Raw genomic sequence first — 27,153 nt, 5'->3', positions numbered from 1 at the left:
GATGTCTCCGAGCAGATGTTAAGGGTATGTGAAGGGGATGGAACTTTGTGATCCTTTAAGTTTCGTTATAATTTTAATGTTTTATACAATTCTTTTGGAACGGTTTTCATTATTTCAATATTCGGTATTTGTTTGAATAAAATTTATAAAAGATGACTCTAGCCTCTTTGGACTCAACCATCAAAATAAAAAAGCCAGAAAATGTATGCGTAAAATGGAGGATGAGATTCAGGAGGATTCAGGAGGATGAGAAATAAGAATTTATACTGAGCACCATCTGTAGCGAAAAATTTATGTATTTTTAATAAGGATTAAATACTTCAAGATTCCCAAAATATGCATATTATTGTGTCCCAACCAACATTAAATCTATAAAAATTTCCACTTATCCTGAAAATGTCCAATAAAACCCGTTTATGAAATGTAATCTATTTAATTTCCAGAGATCTTGTGCCATCACGCATACTGACAACTCACGTAACATTTAAAATTCGTTTGTCCCATTCAGTCCACGTAAGCGAATGCAAATTCAAAACAATGCATGTAATCATTCTCCGGGGTTTGCTAAAAAAGCTATAAAGCTGCCATAAAATTTCCATTACGGAGCGACCGCGCGAGAACTAACGTGGACTTAGAGAATTTTGAAATTGTAAGAAGTGGTACACAATATACAATCTTCTTAAAATAAGGTAAAGAATGACAGGAAGAGACAAAGAAGCAAGTAGTAAGTATTTAACTCAAGTGTTGTCTTTACGACTGTTATTTCTATTTTGTTTCAGGAAATACAACAGATCCTAGAATATACTGATTGTTCAAGTATGGCCGACTCTTTAACCTCTCACAGTGCTGGATACACGTTTAGCAACAAAGTACTGCAATCTTCACCAGTATTATGGGAGAGAGAGACCATACAGATAAATGAAATATTGTATCCAAACCATTAAAAATCTAATAGAGTTATTATTCCAACAGCCTAAATAAGAATCCTGCTATTATTGGCGCTATCCAGTCTTTTATATATCTATGTGAACGGCCGCTTGGCTCCTTGTCAAAGGTTAAAAATGTCGACATAAATTATAAACAGAAGAAATTGGAATGGTAAATAAACGTTATATTGATGGCTGGCTATTTCTGCACCCCTGTTCTGGCATGTTCGGATGATGTATGACCGCCGTGAATTATGTTACTATGCATGTAATTGGGTGTGAAATGAAATTCGTACTCATGGTATGTTTGGGCTTATTTGGATAGCATTTTTTGGACTTGGATGTTTTAGGAATAAAATAGCTAACAATGAAGCAAGTAACGTAACAAGGTAAAGTATACAAAAGTTCAGTTTAGTTTTCAGTATATGCAGTTCAGTTTTCAGTATATATTTGAATTGAAATTAATCTTAATTAGGACAGCATATTAATGAAGACCGGTAAGGTGTATCATGCTCATCTTTAAACACAATAGATGTATTATTAGACTTCTACAAACTATTTCACATAGATCCTGAGATAGAATATCAGCCAAATCAGCCAAAACTAGGACATTTTAACCTTCAACCGTACTACGAAGCAATCAAAAATCGCTAAACGGCGTTTACCAGTCAGCAGTTTAGCTCATTATAAAACAAGCAAAAGAAGCAATCGGGGAAAGCATTCAATATTCATAACATCAGTGAGGAAATTGGGTGGGGCCAATGAAAAAGCAATTTGCGAAGATTCGATCGGTATAAAACTCTTGCAGGAGAATAGTAAAACTGAGTTTAATGTTACTGTCGCGCCATTAAACGGCTCCCATAAAACGCCACTTATTGTCCCATGAATATTTTACGTAACTTGTTTTCTCTATTTACTCGTCCCCATGATCTGTGGAAATAGAAAACTCCTTTTTTATTTAATTTTTTAGTTTTAATTTGTTTTTAGTTGTTCTTCTGTTTGCATATTTCAAAGACTCGATAAAAAAACATTTTCATACAAAATTATTGAAAAACATCGTTTTTAAATTGAAACTCAAACCTGCGTGGCAAATTTTTTATCCAAAAGTGATTTAAAGATTTCAAGAAATACAGCCATTAGTTGTTACATGATAATATGTACTGGGTAAAATATTATAGATATTTACCACAAATTTAACTTAAATGTGCGTGAAATATAACAGAATATAATAATATATTATTACTACGCGTGTAAACTCCAAACTAATATGTTCTATATAATATATAGTATATATTCACTGTAACGTGATATATTATCATCAAAGATCAAAGGCATCATTTACGGAACACGGAATATTCTTGTAATAAACGGAAAATTTACTCAAATTACTTGAATTCCAAATATTGTTCACGTGCCTACAATAATTCATACTAATATTATAAATGCGAAAGTAACTCTGTCTGTCTGTCTGTTACTCAATCACGCCTAAAATACTGAACCAATTTGCATGAAATTTGGTATGGAGATATTTTGATACCCGAGAAAGGACATAGGCTACCTTTTATTGCGAAATATGTACCACAGGCGAAGCCGGGGTGGACCACTAGTATTATATAAGTAATAACAGACACAACTGCAAAGTTATTATTATTAGGTAGCAGCCTTTAATGATATATAAGTAATAGACACAAATCTAAAGTTGTTATTATAAGGTGGCAGGATTTTAAAAGTTAAACTTTATCTATTTTTGAACGAAGAAATGGAAAACCTTCCCTATCTATCTTTTAATTGGGAAGTCAGTTACTAACTTACAGAAACCTATGGGGCAAGATTGTTCTGATAAAGAATGTAACATAAAATAACCGAACATAATTTTATCATCAAAATTATTGGAAAATACACCTTCAAATAAATACAGGCAACATTTAAACATTACGAGAAGTAATCCAAAAGGTCTACTGATTTTACACTACTGTATACACCTGAATTCTTACATGACAGTTGAAATGAACTAAGTTTCATGTTCCCAAACAAGCAAATGAGTAAAAGGTTGCCATTGGCAACTGGTCGCCTCATTTCATTTCAGTCTGAAACACTTGACGAGGGCTGGAGTGACCCTACACAAAACAACGATACAACAACACTATGCCATTACAAAATCGACCCTAATTCTTCAGCAATAAAGTCCATACTAACTGCAGTAATTCTAAATCTGTCAAACTACCTCCAAACATTTAAACACGTATTAATGCTCGTGCATTGTAATTTAAATTTTAGCGCAATGCAATAGAGGTCGGTATCATTGATTGAATTTACAAGGGATTTAGATGACAAATATCGGCTATTTGTCTGAGATGTGAATAATTATTTAGCAATTCCTAATGGCTGTTGGTTATAAATGTTTAGCAAACAAGTTTGTACGTGTCAAATAGTAAAAGTACGTGGTGTTTAACGCGAACCTTTGTACTTAAACTTTGTATGTATTTACTATTTGTATAGCATAAAACAGATAACTATATATTAGTTAGATAAATAATCTCAAGTTACAAAACCTGTTTGTTGAATTTTTATAGTTTGTTTCTTTATCGAACTTCTTCAGTAGTTACTGTAGTAATTATAGAGTAGCGGCCAGCAATAGCTCCTTACTTCTGAAGTAAATTCAAGTAGAGAATGTGAAATGAATCTGTACTAAGCTTACATTGGAATACGATTATATCAGTATTAGAGTGTTTTAATAAAAAAAATGTATGAAGTCATTTAACTATTAAACTGTAGATCTATACAGGAACGTAAACGTATATATTTGAAGATAACTATAATAAACAGGTCCATAATGGAAATTCAATTTTCACAGGTGACGTGTTTTCTACAATAAATCAGTGCATACAGTCAAAGGTAATCACGTGGAAACTGTACTCCATTCAGCAAGCTGAAATTTTACAAAAAAGAGACCCAGGGATACGTCCGACTGATTTATAATGACCCACGGTATCTGCTAAATATGGACCCTTTTTCGTATAATTTGCAAGACATGCAGGAGCTGGTAGAGACCAAGATACACTGGTCGAGGGTGACAACTCTGCCCATTGAACCATAATTTCCGCGTGATTTGACGTGTCATTGCCATACCGTGTATGGCAGATAAGGCTTAATACATCGGCTAAATAGAAATAATGGGAAACAGATACCTTTTGTACCGCACGATAGATTAGAGACGTATCAAGACGAATGAGAAGATAAGCGCCATGCGGGCGGTCACGTGGGTTTTTTGTTAAAAGTGCCAGTGTTATCTAATAAAAAGGATTTGGACGTAAAAACCGTGCTGGATATTTTGCATATTTTAAGTTTGTCAATCAAATCATAACGTACACAAAAACTCGTACCCCTTACCTATATCTTATATTCACACCTAATAAATATTTTGCTCTTCAGTATGTGCTGCTTTTGTGAACATTTTTTTTTCTCCCCTTAACCAAAAGAACCGAGATCTCTAATAATAAATAGCAATTTAACATCAATTTATTAATAAATATCTTTAATTCAACTACAAAACGTTCCTACATTATCATAAACACTTCTTTAACATACTCATATAAAAGCGGAACTTTTCCGATTATTTGGTAAGATGAATATTGCTGTTGCAGACGGCAGCAAAGATTAACATGCTTGGCTCTGGCAGCTCAGAATTCTTGCAGACGCCATGCATACATTTCAGCTATATACACTGCAAAAAATTGTATTTTTAGCTAGTATATAACAATATATTATATTGAGTAATTAAGAAATACATAATAATGTCTAGATAATTATTGTTTATTTCAATAACGACCGTGTATTTTCATATAAATAATCGTGTATTACAGAATTTTATAGAAGAAAATTGTTTTTAAAATTGGTTTAATAGTGTGTAAAACAATTACACCATCGAAACTCCTGTAATTATACAGCATAACAAGCTCAATTAAAAACAGTTTGCTACATTCTTAAACAAAATAACAGTTGAATTAAACGCAATTATTGTGTTTGAAGAAATTCGTAAAAAATACTTCAATCTTTATAATTTTTTTTTATATTTTATTATTGCTTATTTTTTAATATAAATAAACTTAATATAAATAAATAAATAAAACACATTTATTGTCAAAATCACATAACGAGATAGTACATTTGCAAACAAAGGAAAAACAAAAAGAGGTAAAAGAAAAATAATTAAATAAGAAGAATCGTATTCTTAAGAACGAAATATTCATCGTTTAAATAAAGAATATAAATAAATGTTTAGTTTCTAAATTTTAGATGCTTATGTGTATGTAGTGTTATGTAACTCATATGAGTTGGATAGTACTTACATTGTTGATAAATCCAAATACAACACTACATCCCCATAACATTCTTGTTATTCACACAGCAAACCAAAATTAAAAAGCACAAATTATTTATTTCAAATGGAACATTCATTAAACTGTTGATTTATTAGCCTCTCCAATTTGTAACAAAATTCAATTTATAGAAAAATCGAGCCTCCGTGTCAATTCTTTAAAAGAATCGTTCCCTAAACGAAAATCTATACCACACTTAGTTGATGCGATAACAGCATAAATCTGCCACCTTCAGAAGTGCTGAATCACGTTAATAAATTTCAGGAAACCGAATGACACCCCTCTTTGACGCGTTCAACGGTGCAATAGAAATATTGAGGGGATCAGGCGTTTCCGATAAAACTCCCCCTGTCCGGAGTGTCGATTATTGAGAGCGCTTTATGTGTGATTTGTTCTCTGTCAAATATGTATTTTAATTTAAAGTTGCAACTTTTTGGCGCAATTCTATGACAGGGAATGTTATTTATTGTTTTCATTTGAGCAGACGCACTTCGATTTCAATAAGACGTCCCAAAATTATTTAAGACATCAAATCATGGGATAAACTCAGAGGAAAATGAAATGTCCTTAAAAATAATCCAATTTAATACTTTTTTTTGTGATATATATCTTTTTCTATAATAACATATAAAAACCAAGCCACTTGAACAAATTTCTTTAACATTTTAAGATCTTTTAGATTCATTTCATAGAAGTACTCTATTGAACATGATGCAAGTTCTTAATTCTTATTAAAAGTTGCACATTCAGTTCCAAATTATACATTTTTAACGTAAATATCAACGACATCTGTTACCAGTGCAGCGGAAATAAACTTGTCACTAAATTGTGGTTTTATATCAATACACATTTTCTTCAAAGATACGTTGAAATTCAGGAACAATACTTGGCACGATTTCTTTTCCAAATCGCTGACTACAGACATAAGATTGGCAGCGACAGTTGAATCCATGTTTTTCAGATTCGTACCGTCAATGATTATGATAGAATCGGACAATATTTCATTGGAAGCACGAAGCACTGTTCTTCTAATGTGCTCAGCAGCACAATACGATATGCTATCATTTAAAGGCACAACAATCAAATCAGCCTTTTCTGCCTTCAAAACGTTTACATCAACTGACGGCCGCGCTGTACTGTACAAAAGAATTGCAGCATCAATTAATATACCAGTTACAATTCCATACTCGAGACCTAATGATAAGCATACGATAATAGTCGTTATCAACACAAAGAGTTCACGTTTGCTATTCACCCACAATCTTCGTAATATTGAGTAGTCAATCATGGAAAACATAGCTGTAATAATAAGTCCAGCCAATGATGCTTTAGGAATATAATAGAAAGTTGACGTTAAAGTGGTTAAGGCTAATATAATAAGTAATCCTGTGAAAATTCCTCCTGCAGGAGTTTGTACGCCTGATGCGTGATTCAAAGCAGTTCTTGTGAAAGATCCAGTTATAGGCATGCTTCTCATAAATGAACCAAAAATGTTGCACAGACCAAGGGCAATCATTTCTTGAGTGGCGTCTACTTGAAGTCCACCAGAAAATGCTTTAGCTATTGCTACAGATTCTAAAATTGCAACTAATGGAAGCACAATCGCCTGTGGTCCAAGTACTTGAGCCATGTCAGCAAAACTATAAGTTTCGTTACCAACAACTGTGCTAAACGGTGGTAAACTTGGTTTAGGCAGCCCACGACCAATATTTCCAATAAGCACTAACGGTTCTTCATTACTTGAAATTTTAATTACGAACGCTACAATTATACCAAGGATGACTACTACAGCGTTTCTTCCCAACGACACAAACCATCTCAATCTTTCTATAGCTCCACCAGAACGTGAGCAGCCCTGACCAAGACGTTTCAAAATCACTAGAATTATAATCGTTGAAAAACCGAGCACTGGGTCCCAAAGCGTGGCAGTTTTTATATTTTTCACAAAATTGTAAGCTGATTGTGCAAAGAAGTTTCCAGAAGGGCCAGTTAGGCCGAAAAGGGACTTCAACTGAGACGATGCTATTTGTAACGCTGCCGCTGTTGTGAATCCACTAATAACCGGCATTGAAATAAATTCTACTAAAAATCCTAGATTCAATACACCCATTGTTAGTTCCACTATTCCAGATAAAAATGCCGCTAGAACAGCAAAATCAGCAGAGTATCCCGAAACATATTTTGCTACCATAGCAGCCATGATCGCAGTAGGTCCAACGGTAACATCTTTACAGCTTCCAAAGAATAAATACACAAAGCCTCCCATCAATCCAGCATATAGACCGTATTCAGGAGACAATCCAGCGACGACAGCATATGCTATGCCTTGAGGTATTGCTGTCAAACCAACAGTGATTCCAGCGATTATATCCTGAACGAGAGTTCCAGTAGTGTAGGAGGGAAGCCATTGTGTTATAGGTAGCAATTTTTTTGCTCTTTTCACGGTGCAAACATTTCGGACTGACTTCTTAATATCATTAGCTGGAGTATCGTCTTCGTAAAAATTGTTTATTACGGTCATGGTTTTTGTTTCAGATCTCACAAGATACTGACTTTATATCAGCGTACGTGTTATCGAACTGGGAAATATTGTTACCTAAACTGTCAATCTTAGAATGTCAAGATTGGCGAAGATAAGTTTTACGCATCTGATTGTATGATGACGTATTTGCGAATAAAAGTAGTAGAAAAGATTGTGTAAAAGGTCACATAATAAACTATAGAACAGATGTTTTAATTCTGTATTTTAACAAAATTGAAGGTGAACGAACGAAATGTGTAAAATTAATTTTATCCAGAAGTTCAAGCATTCTAAAATAATCATAGTTGTAGCATGCAAATGCACTTCATACCTATTGAATAACAAAAATCAACATAATAACACAAGTGTCTTGTTCCATAAAATTTTCAACTCGTCTCAAAAATTAGGGAAGATAACCTTAAAAGTCCACGCGCCTACCGCAATATGTCGTGATGGTATCGACGCTGTCTGTACCCATGTGATAGGGTAGCGGGTTCGACCTCGGCTTGAACAGATAAGGGCTTGATGGAGACGTGCGTGACCACGCATATGCCGTCAACATTACCCAGAGCCAACTCCACATATTACTGCTATAGGAAATTAAACCCTATCACCATCATATTATAGAACACGATTTCGCTCAGCGCAGATATTGCCAACAATTTTATTTTCCCCTGACACACAATTTTGTATCTTATACCAATTGTATAAGATTGTTATGGTGTTTAAATGGAAGGGTTTCCAAAACTTATGTTGGAACCAAAATTTTGTTTGCGTCAGGTTGAGAAAACAAAATAAGTTTTCGACTAAAGTATTCCTTGGACCCTTTGGTTAATATTCCTTAATCAGCGTGTTTAACATTTGTGTATTCTCACATAGAAAATAATGCGTCATGCATTAAATAATAACTCTAATATAATAGGCCTTAGGCTAAATATTTTTGTAAAGTTTAAATATATCTTAATGAGCGATATAAAATTTATAATTTTTAGCTTTTAATTTACATTTGACTAATATCACCGAAATTAGCAAAACAGTATTTTTAAAATATAAAATTAAGATTATTCGATGACAAATTGAATTAATTTCCAATATTAATGATTTAACTGAATTGAATATAATGTAACTTAGTGATAAAAAATTAACCCTCAAAAATATTTTATACTAGCTGCTCCGCGCGGTTTCACCCCCGTGGCTCCGCTCCTGTTGGTCGCAGAGTGATAAGATATGCCTATAGCCTTCCTCGATAAATAAGCTATCCAACACCGAAATAATTTTTCAAATCGGACCAGTATAGTTCCCGAGATTAGCGCGTTCAAACAAACAAACAAACTCTTCAGCTTTATTATATTAGTATAGATTTAGTAAGTATCTTAGAAAATCATCCAATATAAGATAAAAGCTTTTGTTTTCCCATTAACTTTAGTACGCCTTAAAAGCTATGAAATTATGGAATTTATGAGACCATTAAATCCAAAACAGCGATAAAGATCTCAAAAAAGTTAATTACGTCGGGTACAAATCATCATTTAATTATTTAATGGGTGTCATAAATCATTGCCGTGACTTATGCAATAGTTTTAAATACACTCCCGTTAACAGTCATTAATTTATGGGGGTGGTCCTGATCAATCATGATTAGTTCTAGTTAAGTGGTTAGAGATACTAAGGCCATCAGTGTGTGTTCAATTACTGAGACTAGATTAAAAAATTCTGTATTGAACATTATAATTATATGAACATTATTATAGATGTATCTACTCTTATTTTGTTCATAGTGATTTTATAACGGTTATTACAAGATTTTAAAGATTGATTTTCAATAATAACCTAGTCTTAATGATTGTTATTCGTAAAACGATTTGTAAAATTAATTAGTTCTAATGTACTTCCAAATATTGGTGTAGTCAATTAATCTTCGATATACCTACGTACTGTGATATTTATAGATAAATAATAATAAGTGAACAGTATTCATATAATACAGTTAGATTAAATTTTAACTATAATCACGTTATAACAATTATCAACATCTGAAATTTCAAAATCATACCAAACCGACCTTAACCCTCACATGCGAAGGGTGTCACTAAGACCGTGGTATTAGCAACTAAGAGGCGGTATCTTATTTGATGTATGAAGGAATTAATGTGCATTCAAAACTAAGCCTTATGTTTAATCTATTGCCCTGCGAATGTTGAAAGTTAGGTTGACAAATAGGTTGAAAATATTAAGGAACAAAGATTTCGCATAAATTTTCGGTTAAATTTACAAAAACAGACTGTAAAAATTGTTTAAATAACAATTAACTGAACCTTCATACTTTAATTGTTAATTTAGCGAATCATTCGTTCATTTATAATAAAATTAAGTTTTTTTTACTGATTAGATAATATAAATGTTATAAATTATAATATGTGTTAGTTATGAAATTAATCTTCATTCTTATAAAAATTAAATATGGTGAAAGATGCACTTTATAACTAGACAAGGAAAATCAAACGCAAATACAAATATTATTGATAAACACACGATACATGTCATGTATAATAAATACATCAATGCTCAGATTATTAGATAAGTACAGTATTTACTACATGTTAGAACTTAGAAGTGAAGATTCCACTGTAGATTATATCGCGGGCCACTTGAAAATATTTGTATCAAATAATCTGCGAATAGCAATCACTGCGTCAATAGGAAATAACTATCACGCAAATCCTTATCCAGATGTTCAAAAAATCTTATCTTATTTTACCTTCAGTCATGCGAAAACTTCCATTTCCCCATACCTGTAAACAAACAAGAAACTGAGTTATAGACAAAACAGCGATATGAAATACTTACAAATAATCCTCTGGGATTTATTATAACTGCGAAACCCATATCTCATATTCGATTCATTAATCCTTCTACGGCAGACCGGTTAATTCGTTGGTCGGTAATAACTGGGTATCATGTAGTTAATACCATGTTTGTTCGCGGCGGTGGGTCGGTAACACCCCCGCGCTTGGGAAGGGTTAAGTCTGATGCTGAAATAAATATTTGCTTACTTGTTTCTCTATAATTATCTAGAATGAAACAATATACGTCATGGGAATAAAATAAGGTTTAATGAAGAATCCTTTTATTTCAAGTCAAATGTGATGGTAGTGTTTTGATTTATTTTTCAGTCGTAGAACTGCTTTTTTCTCAAATCCCTACTAGTATGTCTGTCTGTTACGCTTTCCCGCTTAAACCTCTCAACCGATTTTGATGAAATTTGGCACAGACAATCTTTAGACCCTGAGAAAGAACATAGACTACCTTTTTTGCGAAATATGTACGACGGGCGAAGCCGGGGCGGACCGCTAGTTTATCATAAAATGACTTCTTGGACGCGGGTTTAAGCAAAAAGCTAAAACTTTAAAGTTTTAGCTTCTTAACAGCTTCTTACGCCACAGTCCTAACACAATGTTCCACCCTATATTTCATCCTCTTTCACTCTTTAAAAAAGTATATTTCTTTACCTTTTTAATAAAAATAGGTATAAATATAATATTTTAAAAACGCATAATGTTTTTCTTACCACAATAAATAATCTTTATTACAATCAACATTCCCGATACATATGCATAGATACAATCATGAAATGCTTTTATTACTGTAGACATTGCCTTAACTTTTTAGGAGTCACGTATTCAGGAAGTCAATTTAAATATTTATTACTCGAAGATTCGAGACAACACTTCATAAAATCGTTATAGAGTAATCGTAAAAATTTTCACATCACAAGAACCATAAGTTTAACGAAATACCTGATTTTATGAGATATAAAATATAAATTATAAACGACCCCTGGGGTTTACGTCTGATACTGTTTAATCAAGTTTTTACGTTTTATTTATTTATTTATTTTACACTTAATTAATTGTACAAATAGGAAACCTTAGTATTAATTACATCTAAAAACAGAGTACAATTAACTTGGCGGCCTTATCACTAAGTAGTGATCTCTACCAGGCAACCACGGTAAATGGTAACAAGCAAAGAGGTCACTAAAAAGGCGGGACGAGAAAAGAGAAAAAATTGTCTACGTGACAATAGATATTCCACCCGTGCAATCAGTCAACCCGCAGAACACCTTGTGGCGGGGTGTCGGAGAGTAGCGACCCCGCGGGAACCGAGTGCTCCCGGGGGAGGCCCCTGTCTTCATCTCCGGCTTGCCTTCACCGGCCGGTCGGAGTGAAGCCTGACGAGGACAGGACCCCCACCTCTGGCTTGCCTTAACCGGCCGGCCAGAGTGGAGTCGCGAGAGCTTTTAGCTCGAAGGGTGGATGCGAAGCGTAAGTGGCGAGTGGGCACGTGATGCTGGACCCTCAGGGAGGGCGTGATCGGAGTTTAAAGTCCAGGGACGCCTCTCCACCCTTAGCTGCTCACAATATGTTGCCCCCTTGTCGCACTATTGCAGCGACTTATTTCGGGGGCCCATACAGTGAGAGGGCGAGTCACCACCTGCCAACATATTTTTACTTTCTTTTAGTAGAAAGGCAGGTGCCATAGTTTCCAATAGTCCCCAAATACCGGCACATTTAACATCCCACTCCATAGCCCAGTTTATTTTGTTTTTCCATATCTCGAAATAGTCCTACATCGGCCGCGGACTGCCTAGGACTGTATCTCTATAGTGCAGTCATGGGCAGGCTGCGGCTGGTGTCCCACAACACAGTAAAGTTCTCTAAAGGGCCTCTGCGTGTTGGATCCGTGTCCCCACGTAAGACCGGGTACCTTCCTTATGATGGTACCCGAGTATTATGGAATGAGATACACATAATAATAATAGTACTTAGCACGTTACGTTGTGTATGATTGCATAGAAAACGATTATATTTATTTATTTATTAACACTTTATTGTGCTGGTATACAAATAAATCCTTAAAATTAAAACTTATAACTAGTCTAGCACAGAAGGCGGCCTTATCACTTAAGAGTGATCTATTCTAGGCAACTATTTTATATATTTTTAATATAAAACAAAAAAAAATCTGCTGTTTAGGACTATTTGTATAATATCTCTTTCCCTAGATAAAATCTCTCTCTTGTCGGTCCCTCATGTCTGAGGATCGTGGTCAGCATTAGGGTTGCATCTGGAGCGGATGATAGTGGTCAGCATTAGGGTTGCATCTGAGCTAGATAAAATACCTTCTATCTATCCAAGTATCTATTAGATATACTTTAAAAGAATCGGCTATGATTTCTGACGAAAAAATATGATATATTACATACAAATTAGCAGATATATTATACAATAAAAACATTGAACTAAAGAAAGATAAAAATTAGAAAAAATATAAAAATAGAAACGCTTTAAAATCCTGCAAAATTTATATTCCTACAGGTAGAAGAGTACGTGAGTGAGAAGTTTTTAAATCATTATAAATAATCGTATCTGAAATGCATGCGATGGTATTTGAAAAATCCTCTTTAAGATGTTAAAAATCTCCAACAATTTACCAGTCTAGACGACCTCGTGTTTGCATTATTTAAATTATTAGGATCTTAAATATGAGTTCAGCGTACAACGCTGCGCCCTTGCCTTTGATAAATGTTCACTTAACTTAAGCCAGCAGTGTATGAGGAATATTTTTAAAGATTTTAGAAATAAATATAAAAGTATCGTATTAAAGGATTTGAATGATATTGGATTGCGGTTTATTTTATAGAAGTGAGCTTAAAGGTAATTTTATGATATAGATAACTAAAAATAATATATCTATATTTTAAGAGCTTTACTCATATCTTAAATTGTTATAATTAAATATTAGTGGGTTAAAACTTAAAATGTATTTTGTATCTTGATGCAGCTAGAATACTATTTAACTTTAAATTTAAAATATAGTTTATATAGTTTGTTGTTAAATATTTGTATAAGGTACGATGGGATTGTCATCGTCCTTTAGGACAAAAATCCCCAAATAAAAAAAGATAAAAAAAGAAAGTATTTTGTATCTATTAATGAGTGTTATATCTTAGTTTCATGAATGTGGCAATAAACTTTGAACGTTTGTAAGTATAAAATAACAAATTACTATAATAAGTCATTTTTATTTATAACAAATACATTACAGATAAATTTTGCTCTATCTTTGCTCTACCAAAGTACTTTCTATCAAAAACCATCATTCCATTCAGTAGGTACAACTGAACATACAGAACTTAACAAAAGCGAAGTATAACCAATCGATCGAACAGGCGACAACTTGTGTCAAACATCACAATGCGAGCGGCGCCGGGCGGCGGGCGTAGCGCTGACATTTCCTGTGCGAATCTATGATTTCTGGATACGGTAATTTTAAATAAATATTTATTTATTTATTAGGGATAGTAAACACACACTAAAAAAAATCAAGATTAAACAGACACATTAAAATATAATACCTACATATCTTAACGAAAATAAGACAAAATAAATAGGTAGTTTTTAGGGGTTGGCAACGAACAGAATAACTGAATGAATATTATGATATGATACTTATAGTGGATTTGTTTTAAAAAGCCTAAAGCAAATTAATACAATGAACTTTACTCGTCTGTCTTGTTTGAGAGATACGGAAAATATATTCAAGTGTTTTCTCCCGCGTTTATAAAACCTTATCAATAGTACATACTATATTATATAGTACCTAACAAACAAGATAATATATTTGTCTATAATTTTTTTATCTTAAATCTATCTAGGATCGAATTGACGTAATCAAAATAATAACAACAACGGATGAAGAATCGTCAATTTTTTTTAAATATCGTTATCGTTACGAATTTTTTTTGCTCATTGATTATACAGTGATTTCTTATAATTCAAAACACTTCCTGAAAACGTTAATAGACAATATTCCCGCGAAAACAACAAAAAATTACGATTAATTTATTCACGACCGAAAATTGTGTAGGCCACAACATGTAAATCATTGTTTAAGCAAATCATTTGCATCGTACATTCAGAGCCGACGATCCGGCGCCCTGAATAAGTCAACATCGATATCATTGATCTATATATCTAGATGTGATTTATTTATTTATTTATTGCTGCTTTATTGTACATACCAGGAGAAACAAACTTAGTCTAATACATATAGGTACATAACGTACAGGCACATATGTACGAGAGGCGGCCTTATTTCTTAGAAGCAATCTCTTGCAGGCAACCCTGATTGGTAAGGAATGTTGCGATGGCGCAAATTCAATAACTAATTTCCTTGTTTAATCGAAAAACAATGAAATTCTAAGTAAGTTGTGCTAGTGTGTAGATGTTAAAGTATCGTCTATCATATCAAAATGTAAAATAATATCTAAAAATAATATTTATCAGATATGATACAGACTATTTTATCGAGACGAAGCGAAATAGCAGACAGTTTTTGATGGCACGCGTCGCTCATATGCACATAATTCATTCCTAAATTAAAAAAGCAACAAAACTCAATAACTTATGTAATTTAGAGCATTGTTAAAAAAATATATAGAATAAAATAAATTACAATTTAAGAGCAGATATGTTATGTAATGAAATTGTATGTTATAATAAAAATAAAACTATCGCCCTAAATTATGCCTGGTAATTTAATTAACAGGGTAAATCTGGATTTACCTTTTGTGTTCTTTTCTGTATTTATAACCATTAGATAAAGTGTATTGTATTATACTTTTTAATCCATCCAGATCTTTAATCCCACGTCTATTACCAATTATCCACACTAACTATTACTACGCTGTCATCCAATTTAGATCCAAACAGCTTTTAATTAAAACCTAAATCACTAGCACGGCAACAAGGTGCGTCCATTAAAAAAAAAATGTACTCAATTTTGTACATAGTTTTTATACGGAGAAAGTAAATTTTTAGGTGAAAATTTTATCAAACCCATTATGATGCTTTTTTTATTGAATCGTTTCCTTACTGAATAGTAAAAACAAGGGAATGGTGCTAGATTTTAAAGTTTATCGTCAGAACTAAATTTGAAAAAGAATTTTGTGTCAACAATTCCTCATTGGTGCGAAATTTACTTCTCATGGAAATATCAATACTCTCTGTTTCTATAATTTTGTCTCTCCTCTACAAATATGTATTTTTTATTTTTTTATTCGCTTTTATTAAGCTATTGCATAGCTTCTATCGCGGGCCTTGAGCGCGGGGACCGAATCGAGAAATTCCGTAACGAAAAAACCTCACGCTCCCCACTCCGACGGGCGGAGGTGTGGCTTGAAGGCATATCATGCAATAGCTTTACCGCGGCAGTCCCCGAGTGCCACACGTCGTTTTTAATTGTAATTCTAAGTATTTACACATTAAAAAGTAACCACATAACCTATACAATCGTATAAAAAAACAAGAGCCTATAGAAATGATTCCCGTTATAGAAAATTACGCTGAAATTCAGAATTTCTCTTTCAAAAAATGATCTACTATTATATTATATATTCAAAATACATGTTTCAAAAATGATGCTAATTTTGAAGGAACGCCGTATCCTAATCAATCCCCTGTCAAAAAATCCCTGTTTAGTTAAACGGTTTAACTTTATGATTGACACACGAAAGGGTTTAAAATGTACGAAGTTTGAAACCCGGAAAATGTATGCAGTTACTGCTAAATCACGTAAGCACCCCCTTGTAGGTATTTATAGGACTAATGTTATTTGCTTGTAGATATTTTTTAGTTATACTATGGAATTAATGTAACAAAAATAATATAATTTTATACATATGCATAATTCGTTGATAAATTTTGCTTCTTCCTATCCAGCTTTTGCCTTATTTTTGACGGTATTCATAAACTTAATTTGATCACATATAATATATTATTTATTGTTAAAATATATTATTTAGATATATTATTTTTTGTTATAGGTTTAATGTACACGTCGCACATAGACACATATTTCTAGAAATAACCAGTCATTAATATGATCTCCCTTATGTATACCTTATACATGAATTATTTATCTGATATCAATGATTTTATTCACTTGATAATTATAAAAGCACCTACCTACGGAACTTACTTTGCAATCAGTAATTTAATCAATTTTAATCAGCGGTATTATAAGTGCACCACAATGTGCAAAACGATAAAATCTTACATAAAACAATACAAAAGCTAACTCAACTCCATTATCAACACCATTCGTTCCGGAAATGCATCCGTCGCCATTTTTCATTTCACCGGATGTGACGTGGATGTGCATGGTCAATTTTTTGTCTGTCTGCATTTTTGATGTTCCGTGTCCCTGGGGTACGGGCAGATGTTTTAAAGGATTCGCAATGTGATTAGTTTTTATGTGTACTTCGATGTCTAGTGTTGAAATGTGGTTTTAAGTTTTATTTCGTTTAAAAAAATAAATATTAAGTGAATGGTTATAGATGGTTCAGATGGTTTAGAAAAACATTTTAAATTAAACGTCCTACGAATACTATAAATATGAGAATGTGAGGATGAATGGATGTTTGTTACTCTATCACGCCAATATTACTGAACCGATTACATTACTTTTTATCCCCATTAAGTAGGGACGTTTGTGCCGTGCAAAACTTTACAAATAAAAGTACAGTTTAGAAGCGTAATTTAACCATTACAGTCTTATTTCGACCGTTACCCAACTTACACTTACACACAGCGTGAACTGTATCTATACTGTTTCATACTTATCCACATTATAGATTATATTTACAAGTGATCTCGTCCATATTTCAAACAGCACTCCTTGAGATTGAGCGACGAAGCGGCGCCGAGGGGTTGCCTCTGTATATAGCTAATATACTTTGGCTAGGCTCGTTTTTCATCTTCCTTTTATAAATTGTATAAGTTTATAGTATGAAGATACATCGTATTGATACGTGGTGGATTTTAGAATATTAATTGAGCTTTTATTACATCTGCAAACAATTAAAAAGCCCGCATATTATGTAGAGCCATTTTAATAGGCAACATTTGACAGTTCAACAAAATTCAACAACGTAACCTAGTAACGACGACATAGAATAACATGATATTTCGTTTTGTTAGAACTGCACATTTGCTTAACTTTTTTCAATTACGATTACATATTTATAATAATAAGGACCGATACAAGTAATTTTAAGATTTCATTTTACTGATAAACCATCCTAAACATAATGCATGTGCACGATACTGCTTTGGAATACCAAAAAGAAATCACGTAACACCTTATCTCAATAAAAATAATATTTTAAAGATGGCTGCCAGAAGGAGATTACATCTGGCTAATATGGTATTTTCAATTATCAAAACAGAATCACCAAAATATCTTTACGATAAAATTAAATGGAGAGAACAATCAAATGTGTACCCCACAAGAACAACGACGAATCCTCTTATAGTACCTAAGTATCGTACAAGCGCTTTTCGAGGTAGTTACAAATGGGCAGCAACGCATTGTTGGAACGATTTACCTCCGCCTATTCGGGATAAAAAGTCAAAATTCTCTTAATAAGTATTTAACAGCATACCTCTTAAATAAACAGAAAAACATTTAAATATTTTATAGCACATTGTACCTACACTCAATATCTATAATATTCTGGTTATGACTTCGATGTATATTTTTATCACACCTATTTATATATTTATTGACACAATATGTATATTTATTTAAAAATAGATATTACTATTTATTATTTATTTATTATATTATTTCCTCTTTTTATATTTATTTATTATATTGAATACATTAGATTAGATCGTTTTTTATAATTAGGTGTCGCTGAAAATCAGCTCTGCAATGAAAGCCTATGCTTTTCATTGTAAAATGCTGAGCGGCAATCCTTTTAGCATGTAGGCTGTTAGATTAAGTAGATTGTAAGTACATAAATTGTTAATTTTAATATTGCCTACCTGCTAATAAAGAGTTTATTATTATTATTTATTTATTATAATAAACAATTTCTGAATTGAAGAACTGACGTCGCTACAATTTTGTGTCAATAAACCTTTTTTCTTTTTAAATACTAGAGACGTTACTCTAAAAATCGAAATCTGACATCTAGAATCGAATGCATTGATTACTTGTGAATAAAAATCATCATAAATTAATAAATTCAATATCGATTAATACACTTTAATCGATGTTTTTAAGTTACTTCTCTACGAAGATAAAATTGATAGACGTCAAATGTTGCCTATTAAATTGGCTCGACTATAAAATGGTTGTATAGGTAACATATTTGTACTACAACACTTACTAAATGTCAAAAATTAATACCATTGAATAACAGTATATAAAGAAGATTAGGATCTTCTAACGACATATATATTATACAAAAAAACTTGAAATAATATGTTACTCTTTCACGTAAGAAATAACAACCATAAAATAACGTAGTAAGACTTAAAAATACCACATAATAATAAAACCACGTTCCCAATTTGTCCTCATACTATAAAACATTGCCCAGTAAATCATAACCAATAAACGATGGCAAAGCAAATTGCGATGTCTACAAGTGCATTGTATGCGTGCATAAAGCATGCATATTTGAGGCAAATGGCCGCCTTCCGTTGTCGAGTTCCGTCTTTGTAAGGTGTGGATTTGGTAAATTTAATGCTCGGACTGGATTTTATAATTGGTCGTGTGAATGGGTACATTGAAGTAGAAATTGCCCTAAAGGCTTGTATGGCTACCTTAATGTTACTCTTGATGTTGAATTGAAGTGTGTATAAACTGGTAATGTTCATGATAAAATTTACAAATGTTTATTTATGTTCAGCGGATTTAATTGCACTAAAGATTCAAAACTACAAATCATGAAATAGGTTTAACTTCCAACTTACATGTAAATTGTACCTACCTAAGAGAAAATATTAGAAACATCTAGAATTCGGCATTAATTATTCCCTCTAAACATATTCTTTGTTTGCACGATTAATTCACAAATGCACTTTAACTTCTATTTTGTGTAAATAAATGATAAAAGACTTCTTCTACTTCTCCAAGAAATCCAAAATTATCCTCATTGTTTATCCCCTCTAAACGCATCAAGTACCAGGCTGACATACATCGAAGGAAGTCACCTCATAACCGACGATCGGAGCTATCTCTTCCACCTCATTACACCCGAGTACATAAATTATGCATTCTTTGACCCACTTTTTGAGACCCTTCCCAAATTGAAAGAGTTTGGGATAAATAGGTGCATGCCACTTAAGCTTGTGGTAGGTATAGAGAAGGAGTAGGTAATTAGCTGCGTAATAATAATATGTTTTGTATTAAAATAAAACTACTAATCATCTATAAACGCCAAAATCTATAGGGTGGCCTAACAGAACATCGTTTGTCGGATCAGCTAGTATTGCTACAAAATACTGCTAATTTGATAACTTCTTATCACAGGTATATATACTATAGGTACCAGTAGTTCTTATATTTCAAGATTAAACTTTCCTTGTAAAGTGTTTTTTTTTTCAATAAAATCGAAAAGCATTTCAAATAGAAAAAATATATAACGAAAATTGTAATAAAAGTTATTTTATACGTGCCATATGCACAATGCACATAGATGCGCGTTATACATTTGTCTATATCACAAAATCAGGCACTAAAAGCATTAAAGGTTTCAGTGCTCCATTACGAAATACAGTGTGCCTAGTGCGAGTTTTCATCGAGTACGAAACGTTACTATCGCGTTTGCGTCACAGCCGAATTAGTATGGGAAATCGAACAGCGCCCCTAGCGGACGTATGGCGAAGCTTTGATTCCCCATACAAATTTCGCTGTGACGCAGACGCGATAGTAACGTTTCGTACTCGATGAAAACTCGCACTAGGCACACAGTATGGTGACGAATATAGGACATGACGTAACAGCTATCTACCTGAAACAGGTCAGCATCTTATTCTGGTGTATTTTGTATTTACGAATGTTTAGTGAGATAATAATAATATTTAGCGTATACCTAAAGGAGAAATGATTATCTATTAACATCGGTATAATGAGCTCGTATTCCAGACGACTTTCTTCAATTAAAAGTAAAAGCTTTGGTATTTTGAAAAGTATTATAAAAAGTAAGATTATTCAAAAATTTAATATTATAATAATTCAGTTATATTATCTGAAAATTTTAATATAGGACATTGTTTGCATTATCATAGAGGAAACTTATGATAACATCGTCGTCAATGTAGAGTAAAACAACAGTAAGGTAATCAAGACAGTTTTAATTTTTGCACTGTATTTTCAAATACAAATAATATGGTCTATACCACTCAAACAAACATTCTAGCGCTTTAAATAATCCATTAAATAGCTTTCTTTCCAATCGTCCAATGACTCTTTTAATAATATTACCATAATTCAGAATACAGATAACATATTATCAGAATAAGTCCGTACTGGCGCCAACCAGCCTGGCGTTGACGGATGTACAACTTTGTTAGTTTAAGCCACTTTGACCGCGAATTCCAGATTATCCTGAACTAGTTTCGCTCAATTCTATTTATAGAATAATCCCTTTTGATGGCTTTGTTTTGTTACAATAAGATTTTACTATATATTACCATCATAAATTACTTATAAGAGACGATTGTATTCTGTAAAACTTTCTTAAATAGGAAATGATTCAAGGTATTAATTGGTTTTTGATTAAGCAGTATTTAATATGACAAAAACTAAAATTTAACACCTTTACTTTATACTTTAAGAAGGCTTAATAATGCTTAAAGGAAACCAAAGTTTGTAAGTTCATACTAATTATACAGCGCTAGTTTTTAGACGCCCAATATAATTACATTCATTCTTATATTTTAAACAAAAGTATTTATAAACCACTAGCTTTCCGCCCGCTTGGTCTGAAACATAATAAATTAAATACTAAAACCTGTACCTACCTCTACTAACCGCATTAAAATCCGTTGCGTAGTTTTATAGGCAACGTCAGCGATCAGCGACTTTGTCTTATACTATGTAGTGATCATTTAGAGTTAAAAACACTAATAACAATTACAGTGCCCATAAACATGTCACAAACGACTCAATTTTGAAAATAATTACGAAATGCATATTCAATACGATTGGCGCATCAAAGCGGCGGAAACGGTTGAATTATTCAAGTGAAAACAAATTAATGTTGCCCCTTGTTTAACGAGTTTACCGCCATTGTTTATTAAATACTGGCAACACCTGGGAAGTGGTTGTAATTGGGAGGGTATGTGATGAAAGTGACAGTTTTACCCGACCGAATTGGTAGGTTAAATTTTCAGGATTGTATTTTTCACGGGATTTTTTTTCTTGTTTTAAATTTCTTTTAATGTATGTTATTTGTTTTTGTTACTGAACTAGCTTTCCACCCGCGGCTTCGGCGTTGAAAACCTAACTAAACTTAATAAATTATAATCACTCTATCTATTTTAAAAAAATACATGAAATCCGTTGCGTAGTATTAAAGATTTAAGCATTTATACGGACAGAGAAAGCGACATTGTTTTATACTATGCTCATCCAACTTATTGCAGAAGAGTGTTAAAGTTGATAGTCTTATTTCTAAAAAAAAATAATAGATCTAGAGAAGATAGCGTAGAAAAGTTAATGCTCGTAACGAGTAATAACAATTTTATTACCTACATAACTAAAAACATGTCTGAACCTGGAATGCCCGGGAGAATTCATATTTCTTACAGAATGTCCGTTTCCATCGGAATTTTACAGAAATTTCATGTTAGAAAATATTCCTTTCATGTACATTTTTATCGTTTCAACTCATCGTATAAACGACTTTAAATTTAGATACAATAAGACTGCAAGCAAGGTCATCAAAATTCACCTATATAATATGAAGACTTTAAAGAACTGGTTCTGCGACATAAATAAATAGCTTATTTTAGCTACGTCTTAGTTTCAAGACGTTCTTTAACTTATCTGTACTAATAATTGAGATAATATTACTTCGTATGGAGGAGACACCACGAACAAAATCTGTGCGCCATTTTTTTGCCCTAAGTTTTAAAAATTATTATCTAGTTAGGTACTTACCGATGAAAGTAATTCCTTACTGGTCCGATTTGAAAAATTCATTAGGTGTTAGATAGCTCATTTATCGAGGAAGGCTTTAGGCTATAGATCATCACGCTACGACCAACGCAACAGGAGTGGAACCACGGGGGTGAAACCGCGCGGAGCAGCTAGTGTGAAATAAATAGACCATTTTAGCTAGTTATTTTCTTTTCAAAGATACGCCTGCGTTCCACTCCACGATCACGATACACTATGAAAATACTTGGTAGCCACAAATCTGCATATTTTTGCTGATATTTACGTGGTCTCTAGGTTCAGGGCAGTGCATATATCACGGTCGAAACTTTATGAAAAAGATAAATCATCGAAACCAGTTCACATTTGGAATTATAGTTTAACAAATGCATAAAAAGACACATATATACTTATTCAAAATGCAAAACTCCTTTCATGTCGCATGAAAAGCTCTTCTACGCTCTACTTTCTCTGAAATAAAATATAATAATTACAATTTTATATGTGCTTATAAATTGTCGCCACGTCGATGGTACTCAGGCGTTTCTAACGTTACATATAAAAGCTAATTACAGAGTAATCACCCGACAGAACATTTATGTTAAGCACGTAGCTGTAAGTGGCCTTTGTGCAACCGCGCGCGGGAAATAAACGTGCATTGATCTGTGCGCGAGCTTTATGTTAATGTTGGAAACATTATTAATTTTATTATTAAATAATAAAAGTATTGTTGCAATGTAATAAATAAGAAGTATCAGAATAGAGTATCGGTTTAAATTTGTATAGAAAAATTAAATAAAAATTTATTTGCATCGGCCGGGAATCGAACCCGGGCCGCCCGCGTGGCAGGCGAGCATTCTACCACTGAACCACCGATGCTTGCTACTATGTATTAAATTTAACTAAAGCTTTGACATCAAACGTTCACGTGTGTAAAAAAAAACACCTTCCATGTTATATTTTTTTAAATAATTATTCTTTCTACATCTATTTTGCTTCTACATACATATTTTACAAAACGTTGACTCAACATGAACATAAATAGGTACTTATACAGGGTGTTTTTGTCATAAAATGACGTCAATAATCGTGAATCATAGTAAGAGGGTCATATATAAGAAAAACAATTCTTCCACCCCTGTATAACGATATAGTTTAGCACTTGAGGGAAAAAACAAAAGTTAAATCGAATAGCTGAGTAAGACATTTTGGAGGGAAAAAGTTTGACAGTAGTTTAGAGGTTATGAAAAGATTAAAAAGGAATGTCAATTCTGATTTTATTGGGCGGGAAAGGTTCAAAGGTAAATATTCAATTTTTTTTTACTCATTTCCTTTGAAACAATTGTATGCAGCGTTTATTTAATTAACCTCTGAGTTTCCATTTTTATAAAATTAAAACATTCGATTGTAGAGTTTCGACATAAAATTCGAAGCTATAATTGACTACGGACTACGGAGCATCAAGTATTGTGATACTAGATATAGCTAAGCAATAAAATACCAAATAATTTCATCACTTTCATACTAACCCTACTAAAATCAATTAAAACCCAACAAAATATGAGAGCTACCTATTAGTGTTGCCCAAATTCAGTCTTGGTCTTGCAGTCTTGGTCTTGCGTCTTGCGTTTTTGCAAGACCAAGACCAAGAACAAGACCGCGTATTTTTAGCAAGACCAAGACCAAGACTGACCGTGCAAGACTTGAGCAAGAACAAGACATAGCCTGCAAGACTCTTGCGTCTTGCAGCTAGGACTTAGCGCTATTTCACTGAGTAGTTAGGTGTAACAGTTCGGTGTATAACTAGGTAGGTACGCTTAGGAATTCTATGAGACGCAAAAAACTGTATCAAAGAATATGAAAAACTGGACCTATGCGCATTACTAGTTATTTATTAATCTGCTTGATCTTTACTATGGCTATGATAATTCAAGCTCACAATGTTCCAATTCTAATACGTTTTTCTAAGATTTAAAGTAAACTTTAATAAATAGTAATAGACTAATAGGTAATTGCAAGACTTGCAAGACTTGCAAGACTCTTGCTGCAAGACCAAGACCAAGACCAAGACTGGGAGCGCAAGACCAAGACCAAGACCAAGATCAGGTGTATTGGCGCAAGACCAAGACCAAGACCAAGACCAGATGTATTGGCGCAAGACCAAGACCAAGACTGGCTAAGTCTCGTCTTGTTCTTGCATTTGGGCAACACTACTACCTATCAACACGTGAATTCCTTGTTTACAGTGACACTTGTCATTGGGTGGTTTGTTTGTCGTTATTCGCACCTGGGACAACTGCCCAGCGGCCGCAACTTAAGAGGCATCCGATGTAAATTAATTTTGGGATTACGAGACCTTGTTGTGGGTGATAAAATGCCGCATGATTGGAAATATGTGGGACTCTATGAATAAAATAATAATATTAAGTAAGGGATTACATTTTCATTCCGAATCATATATAGGTATTATACGCATGTCACTTTTTGGGAACTATACAAAGCATAGTACAACATACTATAATTATAAATAACTGTATAAATACATTCGTAATATGTAAGTTTTGGTTGTTTCATTCAATATAGCGGATTATAAATTATTGAAGCATTTTAAAACATTTTGTGACGCTTTATAAATACTAAATTTACATTTCTTCTGGTGCTTGTTGTGCTTGTTGTGACTTCATAAATGTTTAAATACGTTTCAGTAGTTAAAAAATCATGATAACATTACGCGTGTGTGAATTTCACCCCACTCCACAATCATTATTTTTCTTTCAAATCGTTTTTACAAATGCTTAAAATATCATGATACTCGTAACATGACATATTTTAAAAATAAAATGAATTAATCAAACAGCGCCATTTTATCCCTCTTCCCTCCTTGAACGGTCAGCGACCGATCCTCAGGTGTCCCTGTCACGCTCGGACAATTTCCACGATTTGATTTACAAAATAGCTTTAACCGGCCCCTGATCCTTTGAGAGGGAATTATAAAATCTAGTTAGTTACCTTTTGTTTTCCTGGTCGATAATAATCTATTTTAAACTAAGCAATAGATGTGTAAATGTGATTTCCACCAAAAATCAGTGGAGAATCTAAGTGTCTTAAATATCCCTAGATTCGCAAATCACTCAGTGGATATTATCTATTTTGTACCGTGTAATATGATTATAAGTTAATTTTTATTATTTTGTTAGTAACATGTTATCGGTACATATAAATGTATTCTCTTTCTTTCTTCAGTGGGTCCTCTTCTAGTACCTATGTAATGTAACGTACTACAAAAGAAGCAATTTGGAGGATCAACTAATTTTCAATATATCTATAACAACGTAAACCAACATATCAGTGATACTAAGTGTTTCCAAATGTACATTTATAAACCAAATAAATAAATAATAGGGTTGAATAATACACGTATTAAATCCGTAAATAGCCTCTACCTTTCATGAAGTCAAATGCTCATATTAAATTCAACAAGGAATCTATACATATAATAAATCTGTAGAAGGGTCAATTCTGTACATTGAAAATATTGAAAAAATAACTAGCAGGGGGTGTTACTGGATCGATACCAAACCCAAATATGTGATTAAAAAAATTTTTGTCTGTCTGTCTGTCTGTCTGTCTGTCTGTCTGTCTGTATGTGAAGACATCACGTGAAAACTACCGGTTCGATTTCGATGAAACTTGGTATAATTATACCTTATTATCCTGGGCGTAAAATAGGATACTTTTTATCCTGGAAAAATACGTAGAAAAAAAATTAATCTCAATTTTTCAGTTATCCATAGACGTTGTTCTGTAGTAGGTACCGCGAACACACGTTGCGTATTATTATAGACCTAGCCGTATTTGGGTCCAATAGATATTTATAAGATGTCATTGTCCGAGTTACTCAAAATGGAGAAATAAACCATCCACGCAAAGACCGACATCCGCGCGGACGGAGTCGCGGGCGGAAGCTAGTACATAATAAACCTCCTGTACAGGTAAATTATGTGTGTATGAATTTTTCATTTGTATGTCAGGAAATATGTAACCTGACTATAAAGCATTGAGATAATATTTATATGGAGCAGACACCACGAACAAAATCTGTGCGCCAAGCGCGGCGGCGCGGGGCGCGCGAATGACGGCTAGACAGTCATAGATTATGCGATGTCACTGACTCACCGCTATAGAGGCGACACTTTGTTTTATTCTGTCTATTTTATTGGGTGCCACTCCTTACATGCACGTTGACTTGAAATTTTCTTTTTACTTACTTAATATTTATTTTAGGTATAAACTGACTTTACTACGCGGG

At 33.1% G+C, this 27,153-nt stretch overlaps 2 protein-coding genes and 1 non-coding gene across 5 annotated transcripts in view; all 3 read right to left on the bottom strand.

Annotated features, from left to right (window-relative positions):
- Positions 1-27,153, bottom strand: part of LOC123691227 — a 329,138-nt gene that overhangs the window by 152,480 nt on the left and 149,505 nt on the right. The window lies entirely within an intron of this gene.
- On the bottom strand, positions 5,958-7,921 carry LOC123691228 (sodium-independent sulfate anion transporter). The gene has a single exon (XM_045635527.1). The coding sequence runs from the start codon at positions 7,824-7,826 to the stop codon at positions 6,063-6,065; it is 1,764 nt and encodes a 587-aa protein (XP_045491483.1). The 5' UTR covers positions 7,827-7,921; the 3' UTR covers positions 5,958-6,062.
- On the bottom strand, positions 23,653-23,723 carry Trnag-gcc. Its single transcript has one exon. It is a non-coding gene; the product is annotated as a tRNA-Gly (tRNA).

Source organism: Colias croceus, chromosome 4 (genome assembly GCF_905220415.1).
Source record: "Colias croceus chromosome 4, ilColCroc2.1".
Taxonomy (NCBI): domain Eukaryota; kingdom Metazoa; phylum Arthropoda; class Insecta; order Lepidoptera; family Pieridae; genus Colias; species Colias croceus.
Note: the sequence above shows the minus strand (reverse complement) of the source record. Positions and strands in the feature narration are given on the sequence as shown.

What these genes read in the sequence shown, in the direction of transcription:
- LOC123691228 (XM_045635527.1), bottom strand. Translation starts at nt 7,826, where the DNA reads ATGACCGTAATAAACAATTTTTACGAAGACGATACTCCAGCTAATGAT.